Raw genomic sequence first — 11439 nt, 5'->3', positions numbered from 1 at the left:
TTATAACTTTAAACGGAAACCCTTTTGGTTCTATTTTTGTTCTCGCCCGGCCTTGCATTGGTTGTTGTGACCTACACTGAACCGGAGGATTAATTTTCTTTGCCACGCCACTGGCAATCTGTAGGAGGCAAGCGCCAATTATTCAAAAAAAGATTTATTGCCTGTGAAACAGTATTTCCGACTCTGCAGTAAATTTATCTTTCTTCAATCTATCTCAAAAAGGGACCAATCAGAACAATTTCTTTTTTGACATAATTACAAATAAGTTATTTTGATTCGTTCATTCCGGGAATCAGATTAAAGATTAAGATTGGAATCGTTTATTGAAAACGACTGTTCAACTGTTTAATGGAATTCCACTAATACCTTTAAATCATTAGAGTAATTTGTTTTGTGATGTAGGCTCCAAGTATATTTTTGTGTCTTCGAAAACTGTACTTATTTCATTTCTTATGTCATACTTTTAAATGGATTTTTCTGGCAACATTGACCATTCTGTCAAAAATGTTCAATATTCTATGATATTCTATATTCATTTAGTAATTTTCTCAGGTTAAAAAGTTCGACTTATTTATTCTTGATTTTATATTACAAATACTTGATTATTTTTTTGCGACCTATTTTAGGGATCAATTATAATTCTCTTAGCACATTACATTCATAGCCTGTGGTACATGTAGTGTTTTATTACAATCGATTTATCTTCATCTTCAAAATTAATTATTAATGAAAATGGATCATTTATGTATTAAATTGTTATGTTTAGTGACATTTATTCATAGTTCGGTGAGTAAATCTATTGTACCATATCATATACCATACCTTCATCTTCTAATAACATTGGATGCATAAAATATTTAATGTGATGTTTTGATATTTCTTACAAACAATGATAGAACCTCATTAATTATTATCTGTTATTTAAAACCTATGTTATAAATAAATCAAAATGTGGTCTGATTATTTTCAGATGTGTATAGATTATGATGGCTGGCTTAATATTAAAATAGAACACTCTTTAAGATGTAACGAGGCATTCTGTCCTCGCGGCAATATTTCTCTACGAAGCATTCGTGCAGGAACATCTATCATAGACCAGATACCACTGAGTGAAATGCATCTAGAGGAATTGAGGGTACTGGACTATCATAAATATAACTTTTTGGCTGTCTGCTATAATACATAGTGCCTATTTTTGAGAAACAAGCTAACACATTGACTGTGCTGCCCAAAGCATTTAACTATCCACCAGTGCGGCCGTCACGCACGGAGCTGTTCCACATTGGTGTTTGTGTGTGACCTGAGTCAATGAGAGATATTCAGACGACACCCCAGTTATATGCTAGCAACAATTGCTTCCACTCAACAAAACAACTATTATGTGAACTGCAGTGAATCTGTTAATGGAATCTTCTGCAGATCATATAAACAGCTTTAACCATTTAAACCATTTATTTCTCTACACACACATAAATACAACAAAAAAAGTATAAAAGAAAAAACCACATACACACAGTTAACAATACCAGGCACACAACTGATTGCTTGCATGATGTGTGGTAGAAGAGATACCAGCTCAGTATATGCTGCAAAACAGCACTGATAACATACTGATACCAACACTGTCCAAATACAGGGTGAAGAAATGATCGGACCGAGACTTTCACCTTGATATTAAGTTTTTGTTATGTTTAGTAACTTGTTAAACAAGCTTTTTAATGTATCCCCACATAATCAATTAACCAAAAATAATTTTTAAACATTATATATTCCCTTTTCAGAATTTAGCAAAAGCAGATGGATTTTATACTGTAAGAGCTTTAGTTTCTTCAGCTGATAACAAAGGAACTGAATTTTTGTCATCAGTAAAAGCTAAAACATTCCTGGACAATGGACTTACTGATGCCATCAATGCATGGATGCTTCCCACAGGCGCTGTTATTGCAATCAACTTCCAAGTGACTAATTCATCACAATCACTACAACAAGACAAAGATGGCTATATAATTAATTCCAAGTTTTATCTACGATATGTAGATCAAGCCCCTGTGTAAGTCTTCTTAAATTTATATCTATCTAATATTTGTATCTATGCCATGCTGCAAAGATAAATAACACTGAAATATACATTGTAATGTAATTGTTACTGGGCATTGTAAGACAAAAATATATCTTACCCCAGGCTGTAGAGATCAAAGGGATGCTATGCAGTATTGTGAAATTCAAAGTTCAACAGAGTGTTTCTATTATTAATGGGTGGTTATTTCTCTTACCTTCAGACAAGCAGCTTGCTTGTTTCCTCCTTCATAAATATTTAAAGAAAGAAAGACTGCAAATTTTTATTTTTATTGTTGTCTTTTACATACATACATAGTATCACGCCTTTATACCATAGGGGTAGGCAGAGACTATAGATTGCCACTTTGCACGGTCCTGACATACTTCTCGAGCTTCCTCAACCTTTATTAATCCTTTCATGCATTCCCTCCGGTTCCGGGTACTTTTGACCTGGCCTTTACTGAAAATGTCAGATATCTGACATTCGAAGGTTCGGTGCGGTCGACCCCTACCGGCTCTTCCATCCACATTCGCCTTATAAACCCTCTTTGTCAGTCTCTTATCATCCATCCTCTCCAAATGCCCAAACCACCTTAGCATACCCTTCTCAATTTTTGTAACTACATCCTCTGTCACTCCACACATATCCATGACTGTAGTATTCCGCACTCTATCATTCATAGTCACCCCACACATACTTCTTAATGCTCTCATTTCCACTGCTTTAATTTTACTTTCATGCTTTTTCTGCCATACCCAACTTTCACTACCATACATCAGAGTGGGCAATAACACTCCTCTATAGACAGCCAGTCGTGCCTTTTTGGACACTTTGCAGCTACCCATAAAGGTGTGCAGCGCCCCATTCACCCGATTCCCTGCACTCATACGTCTATCTATATCACTATCGTGCCTTCCATCACTAGTGAAAACACAACCCAGATACACAAACTCTCTTACTTGCTGTAGCCTTTCATCACGGATTATAATGTTGCATTCTGTCATGCTATCGTCCCTATCAAACACCATAACTTTCGTTTTATTAATATTCACTTTCATACCCTTTCTCCCAAAAGCACCATCCATAATTGTCACTAACTTTTGTAACTCTTCCGCCGATGAAGCAAGAATTACTTGATCATCAGCGTAGAGTAAACAATTGAGTGACAACTCATTCATCCTCAGCCCATACTCACTCTCTTTCATATCCTTTAGACAGCTATCCATGAATAGGTTGAACAGCCATGGAGACGCTACACATCCCTGTCTCACACCCTTATTAATGCGAAACCACCCGACCCCGACCCCTTACCCTTGTATAGTGGAACAATAACGGCGCCGCACCAATCTTTTGGTACCACGCCTCTGCTCCAGTACAAATTCAAGAGTCGACACAACAGACTTGCCACCACGCCCTGTCCAGCCCTTAGCATTTCGACAGACACCCTATCATACCCTGCTGCCTTACCCATCTTCATGCTATTTAAAGCTTTCACAATTTCATCCATGCCTATTTTATCTTCTTTTTCTTCCCTTTCATCAATCTCGTGTAAATCCTGCGTATCTTCTTTCTCAAACAAACTTTCAAAATATTCCTTCCATCTTTTTAATGCGCTTCTACCATTCACTAAATTCCCATTCGCATCTCTAACACTACTAAGCTCTGCTGATGTTGATTTTCCTCTTTCCTAATTGTTTTCTAGAAAAACTTAATGTTCCTCTGGAAATCCTCACACAATCTTCTATCAAAATTTTCCTTTGCTTCATCCTTCTTCTTCTTAACTAATGTTTTCACTTCCTCTTTTATTCTTTTATACTTATTTTTCATATTTGACACATCTCTATCATTTGCCTTTCCCATTCTATTATCTGTTCTTATTGCCAACCAGTCTAACTATGCATGCTTCTTCTGACTAACAACGTTTTGAACATCATTGTCTCACCAAACATTCTTTACCTCTTTACATTTCTTTCTTTTTGTTACTCCACAAACTTCAACTGCAACATTCACAACCTCCTTTTTAAGCCCTTCAAATTTTTCTTGTAATTTACTGTCATACATTTCTCTTATATCCCCTTGTAATTTTTCCACTTTTATTTCTAAATCACACGATTCTGCCGGACAACGGTGTCGCCACTTTCTGAAGAGACCTTTTATACGACACATTACCAAAAAGTGGTCGGTATCCAGACCGACTCCTCGGAACACTCTGGTGTCCATTACGTTTTTCTTCAATCGTTCATCCACAGTTACAAAATCAATCATACTTTTCACCCCAACGTTTTCCCATGTATACATATGAATCTTCTTGTGTGAAAACATTGTGTTTGTCACACATAAATTCCATTCCAAGCACACGTCAAGCAAACTTCTCCCATTACCATTCACTTTCGCATCACCAAATGAACCCAGTTCCCTTTCATACCCATCTCTTTTCAGCCCTACCCAACTATTAAAATCCCCTAGCATAATTAGTCTTTCATTAACTTCACGCCTTCGTAGAACTTCCCTCACCTTTTCCCAAAAGTCATCTCGCTCCCTCTGGTCACTTGTAGAATAACCCGCACCTAAGTCTGTTGGGGCGTAAACCCCTAAAACGAAAATACTAGTTAATCCTACTTTCATTCTTACCCAAACAAGCCTAGAAGTCACGCATTGTCTGTTATCTGTATATATATAATAAAATCATAAAAACCTAACTAGGAGACACAAAGAATATGTAATGGAACATAAAACAACTTAATATTTTTGTATGACCTGAAATTCTTACACCTTTTGATTGTATAAGCCATGATACTATATTATTCCAACAGACCTGATACAGCATCATATATACAAAAACTAGAAAGAGAAAGAGAAGCCAGAGAAAGAGGTGAAGTTAAAGATAATAGGTCATTTTGGCAAAATATGTAAGTATTGGTCTTAAAATATTTGCATATTGTATCCTGATCAATAGTATAATTCAATTTTCTTTTTATTGCAGTGGATGTATATAGTCCCAATAGCGATTTTCGTCATGATTTCTGGAGCTACTAATCCGGAACAAGCTGGACAAGCATCACGCTAATAGGTTTATAATTTAGTAATTATTGTAAACCAAATTGTATTTATTAAATTTGTAATTACTACCATCCATTTATTTTTGACATTCCATTCCATACTAGGTATTTCTATTAGTAGTTTTAGAGGAATTTGAAAGTATTCTAGTTTATACAAAATATAATAGTATTTATTGAGTAGGTATTTTAAAATAGCAAATTACAAAACAACAATATTCAAGATCAGTTTATGCACCAATTTTCTCGATTTCTTCTGCATCTTCAATATCAAGCAACTGAATCTTCTTGCCAAAATGAGCTTCAATATCTGAACATATCTGCATTGCCAGGGATGAATCAATTAAATTAATTGCAATACCAGCCTTTCCCGGGGCGTCCAGTACGGCCAATTCTATGCAAGTATGTTTCACAATCTGCTTTTCTATCTAGATCCATAGGCATGTCAAAGTTAACTACAAGAGTCACTTGCTCCACATCAATGCCCGTGACAAAACATTTGTAGTAATTAATACCTTTTCCAACCCAGCCCTAAAACGATCCAATACTGCTATTCTTTGTTCAACAGTTAGTTCACCAGAAAGAACAGCTACTGAATGACCATCTGATGACATTTTCTCTGATAACCAGCTGGCAGTTTTTCTAGTGTGACAGAAAATGATGGCTTGCCCAATAGTTATCACTCCATATATATTGCAAATTGCTGTATACTTCTCTTCTGGGCTTTTACATTTTACATAATATTGTTTTATGTTATCCAAAGACTCTTCTTCCGAAGTAATCTTATTATTATAGGATTAGGTACAATGATTTCAGCAAACTCCATGACTGCAGTATCATATGTTGCCGAAAAGAACATCATTTGACATGTAGTAGGTAAACATTTGTGTATACGTATACACTGATCCTGATGACCTTGACGGTCAATCATAACATCCGCTTCATCAAGGACAAAAACCTTTATTTTATTCATATCAAACATGCCAAACCTTACACCCCAATCCATCATTTTTCCTGGAGTTCCTATTAGTATGTGATCTGTAATCTTAGTTCCTCTAGGTACTTCTTCACCTCGAACTGCATACTTCAGTTTAATTTCAGGGCAAAATTTTGCCATTTTAGCAGCAACCTCTCCCGTCTGGATTGCAAGCTCATAGGTAGGGCTGAGGCATAAAACTTGTGGATAATTCTTAGTGGGATCAACTCTACTTAACATAGCTAATACAAATGCAGCTGTTTTACCTGTTCCTGATTGGGACTGAGCAATCATATTTTGAGGAGGGTCTGCTAGGAGAGTTGGCAGGGCTGTCTCTTGAATCTTTGAAGGAGCATTAAAACCCATAGCGTAAACCCCTTTGAGAAGGTTTGGTTTTAAATGCAATGCTTCAAATGTCTTTACTGAATAAAGTGGCGAGTTTGGGTCTTTCCTTTGAATTTCAATGTCTAACTTTGATTCCACCAAGCCTTGTCTGATAATTTTCATCAAAAGAGATGTATCGGCTGGATTAGCATTATCTGCAGATTCTTCAGAGTCAGTGGTCTGATTTAAAGATATAATGCTCTTGTTAAGACCCAGTCCTGCAACTTTGTTAGAAATTTCTAATTCTTCAGCCTTTTGTCCCCACTGGTTAGCCATTGTTTAATCTGAAATGTTAATTAGAAAGAATATTTAACTACAAGAAATTACATGTACAAACAACGAAAGCATGCGAAAAATATGCTGTCATTTGTACACTATTACAAAAAAATATTACACGCAAGAGAAAGTGGATACATTGTGTGTTTTAATCAAATGTCTGACTCTAGCAACAAAAGTTACGCATTTGTTTCAAATTTAAAGTACATCTTGTAAAAACGGACACGAAATTATCGTAACATCATAACAAGGAAAAATATTTTGCCATCATGTAGTTTTTGTGTATATCACATAGCTACTTACGTATTTTTTTTCCTGTATTCGAAGTAAAAAAATTTATAGAATCAATATTAAACTTAAAATCCTACTAGGTAATGTCTTTCCGAAACAAATTAAAAAACAGTTTCAAAGTTGGTTGGTTTTATAACTCAAAACTATAAGGGCGACGATTTGGCCGCTAGGCAGTGTTAACAACTCTCAGAAATATTTACCCCTAACTCTAAGTCAAAAATCCCTAAAACTGCCTCAATTATTTGGAAATCCCCCTAAAAAATTATATTCAATCAAAATAATATAAGTAATATTCAGTGATATTTGTTAATGCTTTTTATTTATAAATTAACTAATACATTAAAATTATGTCAGTTTCCTCTGAAGAGTCAGAATTTTAAAATCATACATCATTGAAATTTAACATTTTAGAAGATGGATTGAATATTGTACAAGATCCACCATTACGAATCAATGTGAATCGAATCATCATTATGCTTTGCAACATTTCAATCGATAGTCTATTTATTTCGTAGCTTATTTTTAACTATATTATAGATCGAGAAAGCACGTTCAACACTTGCATTCGAAATGGGAACCGTAACAAACGCTATTATTGCATTGGATAGTTCTATTATATTCAAAATATTATATATTCAGAAAAACCCTAAAATACCCTAAACATATGAAACCCCTAAAAATCCTATCCCACTAATTTACTCCCTAAATTTGGGGGGAAAACCCCTAAGTTGGGAACCGTGCCGCTAGGGTTGTTTAGGTACTAGTAACAAAATCCATTTAAGATACGTAATCGAGTCATTATAAATGAATATCGATATACAAATAAGTTTTTAGGGTGAATATTTAAATATGTGCAAATTCGACGTTCTTAAAGAAAACTATAATGATGGTTGTGAATACTATTTTTACAGTTTTTAATTTTTATTTAAATTGAATAAGATTTGTAAAATGCACCGTGATTTATCCGTCTCGGCAAGTTGGCAGCACTACTTTCTTCCATATATTTTTTGACGTTTTGAACATAACCTCGAAAAATTTTAACATAATATTTGAAATTAGTTTCGTATATTACAAAATAAGAATAAATAATAATAGAAATGCTCAGAATTTTTCGTAAGATATGTCACAAAGAAAAGATATCTGCTATTTCTGTTATAAGACGGACATTTTTAACAGAGGAATATAAATGTACGGAATCATGGAATGCAACGAATTCATCACCTTTATTAAACAAAATAAACCTAAGCGACTTCTACAATCAGTTGGATCAGAGCTATACCTCGAAGGGAACAATCAGTGCAATAGACATTGATATATTCGCCAATGCAGTTAATGATTCCCATCATCTTGAAGAACTAAAAGATCTTCTTCATAAATTAAGACTCTCCGCCGAAACTGGTAATACATTGGAATCGACATCGCATGCTACTGTACGTAACTTTTTACAGTTTGGATATGTTGAAGAATTAATTGAAATACTTAAAGACCCGTTAAACTTCGGTGTTTTTCTGGACGATTACAGTGTTAATATTTTATTAAATGAGTTATTATCTAAACACAATTATGATTTAGCTGCAGATGTTGCGAGTTTAGTCATGCTGCAAGAGGAATTTTCAAGCACTATAACATGTACACTCTGCCAGTATGCATGCTATAAATATATACTTGGATATAAACCACCAGAACCTATAACACCAGTTGAAGATAAAACCAAAAAAGTTGAAGAAATAAAAATAAGAGTAAAATATTTGAGAAATCCATATTTTGATGACCATTTTGATATAAAAGATAGATATTTGTTGTGTGGGAAAACATTAGCCTGGATTACAAACAAACCTAACGATAACCTTTGTAACAACTTGAGGCTAATTGGTTGGCTAGCTTACAAGAAATATGATAAATTATTACAACTTTGTCAAGAATTAACAAAATCTACATCATTTAAATTATTCAATGAAGTTATTGATATATTTAATAGAGATAAAGAACATTCACCAGAATCTGATGTTAAAGACATAATTGAAAAAAGCATTTCTGTGTTAAGTGTAGCTGAAAAATATCTACTGAAACAACATTAGAGAAAGCTATCAGTATTGCTGTTGAAAATGCCATCAACCAATCTCAAAACAATGATATATTAACACAAAAACAGGTAATTACCATGTGTATATTTTGTTTTACATCCTTTTGTACAAACAGCAATAGCCTATTTGTGTATGGAATGAACTACCGAGACAAATGTCCACAGTTTCAAAATCATGAAACCTGACTGGACTGACTAAAAGTTAGTCAGGTAACCACTGACCTAAAATGATGTGCGCATTCTTTGTGAATTATCACTTACTTTAATGGTGAAGGAAAACATAGTGAGGAAACCTGCATACTGGTGAAGTTCTCTATATGAATTTTGAAAGTGTGTGAACTCTAGACCAGCATGGTGAACTAAGCCCTATACCCTTTTAGTAGTAGAAGAGGCCCATGCCCATTAATGGGACAGTATATCATGCAGGGCTGATATTTTTAAATTAAACATCCTTTTTGAATGGGTATTAAATTCTGTATGATCTTATACAGAACTAGGAGTTGCTTGTAACTTTGCTCTCATTAGAAATTTTTCCAGTCCCAAAATATCCTAAATCACTATACCACATTATTATTTATGACACCCGCACCATATTACAGGGTTGTTATGCCAGTTATGCAAAATAGCCAGTGCTTGTTTACAAAGCTACCTATTACAGTAGGTGACCCTTAGCACCTTATATTGTGCCCACTTTTTTAAACAATAAAAATAAATTAATAAAACAACTTTAATTCATATAAAATTTTATTTATTTTTGTCTATATGAAATAAAAAATCAATACGAATAGTATTTTATCAACTGATATTTCTTTTTTATTAAATGAAAAAGAAAAACTCTCATTAGAAATCTCGTACACAAGACATGAATGTGCCAACTTAGAAGCTTATTTTAGATTGTGGTCATTATTTTTTTCGTAATAAATCTTGGTGGTAACAAACTGCCATCCATTGCTATTAATGAACTATATCAGTTAGTTGTCGGTAGCTGATGTAGATCTAGAAATTGATCATATTGTTCTGAATGATTAACATATTATAGGCTATTTTTTATCCTGAAAAAAAAATAATACATATGGAAGTATGCTGTTGCATGAAGCATTGAGTACAAAGTGTAAATTTCCGATAGTTTTGTTGCTGGTTTATAAAGGGTGTAGTAGAGAATAACAGTTGGAAGTCTTTCGAAAGTGTTCTGACCGCTAAGCGAGTTTTATTTTTGATATCTCTTGTCACTGCGATAAATTATTAGAGAGCATTTTTCGTCGGACAATATAAACATTCAACGATCAACTACCTACTATATAAGTATTATATATAAAACTATTTTATGTTTTACACAAGATCTATATCTATTTTAAGTTTGTTGAGCGGAAAATGACGATAATACGAGCGCGGCGATGAAACAAGTCCCTTAGGGTAATTTGCGTTTAGTGAAATATTAATATTTTATACACTATATTATGCTAGAAGAAATAAAGGGTAATTAATAACAACAAAAACTATATAAAAAATATGGCAGTTAATTTTAAATAAAATACCATACATGACCTGGAAAAGTCACAGGAATAGCTAGGAGAGTGTATCAGTATTCTAATAGTTTAACTTATGTTTGAGCCAACACATAGGTTGATTATAATTTATGATTGGTCAAGTAGCACAGACATTAATTGCCCCAGGCTACAATATTAGTAACACCCATTATTCCTAAGAATCTCATAATTGTTTATCTTTATTTTTTTAGTTATTTCAATCTTGGGTAGAAATAAGAAAACAAAAACTTGAAGAACAAATTAATCGTCTAGACAGAGCAAGGCGCATACAAACGATTCAACAAAAACAAAAACAAATGCAAGAAGAAGAGCAGAAACTGTGGTTCTTTGAAAATGAAGATAAGGTGGATCTTGAAATTGAGGAAAAAGAAAAACTTACAGAAACAAATACTGCCAGTAAGAAAACATTAACAACAAAGACTAATGAGCAGTACATTCCACCTGAAATATTACCAAAACGAAATTAAATGGAATGTAAAATAATTAAAATTAGATTTATACTGACTTATATTTTTATTATTATGCATAATATAATCAGTAAAAAATATTATAAATTAACACTCTTCCTGCAACTTGGCAAGATCTAACTGAATTTTCTTCAATGTATCCTCTGTCCTCTTTGCTGTTTCAGTTTTGATATTTTCTTCCAAATCCACTATGTCTCTCTGCAAAGAACCCATGTCATTTACAAGAGACACAATTGTGTTGCATTCAGAATGTAGGAGAGCTAGTAACTTGTAAGCCTTTTTTGCCTGGTCATCTTTTTT

General features: G+C 33.8%; 2 protein-coding genes and 1 pseudogene across 2 annotated transcripts; 2 read left to right on the top strand and 1 right to left on the bottom strand.

The window, feature by feature from the left end:
- The first annotated feature begins 486 nt into the window (after window positions 1-486).
- LOC115451383 (ER membrane protein complex subunit 10-like) lies at window positions 487-5192 on the top strand. Its single transcript, XM_037446681.1, is given in 6 exon segments — window positions 487-786; window positions 971-1135; window positions 1782-2050; window positions 4873-4955; window positions 4958-4968; window positions 5043-5192. Coding segments are annotated over 6 exon segments (672 nt in total). The 5' UTR covers window positions 487-726; the 3' UTR covers window positions 5127-5192.
- Window positions 5193-5265: 73 nt separating this feature from the next.
- On the bottom strand, window positions 5266-7231 carry LOC115452999 (DEAD-box helicase Dbp80). Its single transcript, XM_030181627.2, is given in 5 exon segments — window positions 5266-5489; window positions 5491-5603; window positions 5606-5893; window positions 5896-6759; window positions 7055-7231. Coding segments are annotated over 4 exon segments (1401 nt in total). The 5' UTR covers window positions 6752-6759; window positions 7055-7231; the 3' UTR covers window positions 5266-5345.
- Window positions 7232-8042: 811 nt separating this feature from the next.
- Window positions 8043-11176, top strand: LOC119192953 (annotated as a pseudogene).
- The last annotated feature ends 263 nt before the right edge of the window (window positions 11177-11439 follow it).

The sequence above is a fragment of the Manduca sexta genome, unplaced genomic scaffold (genome assembly GCF_014839805.1).
Source record: "Manduca sexta isolate Smith_Timp_Sample1 unplaced genomic scaffold, JHU_Msex_v1.0 HiC_scaffold_3432, whole genome shotgun sequence".
In the NCBI taxonomy this organism is placed as follows: domain Eukaryota; kingdom Metazoa; phylum Arthropoda; class Insecta; order Lepidoptera; family Sphingidae; genus Manduca; species Manduca sexta.
Note: the sequence above shows the minus strand (reverse complement) of the source record. Positions and strands in the feature narration are given on the sequence as shown.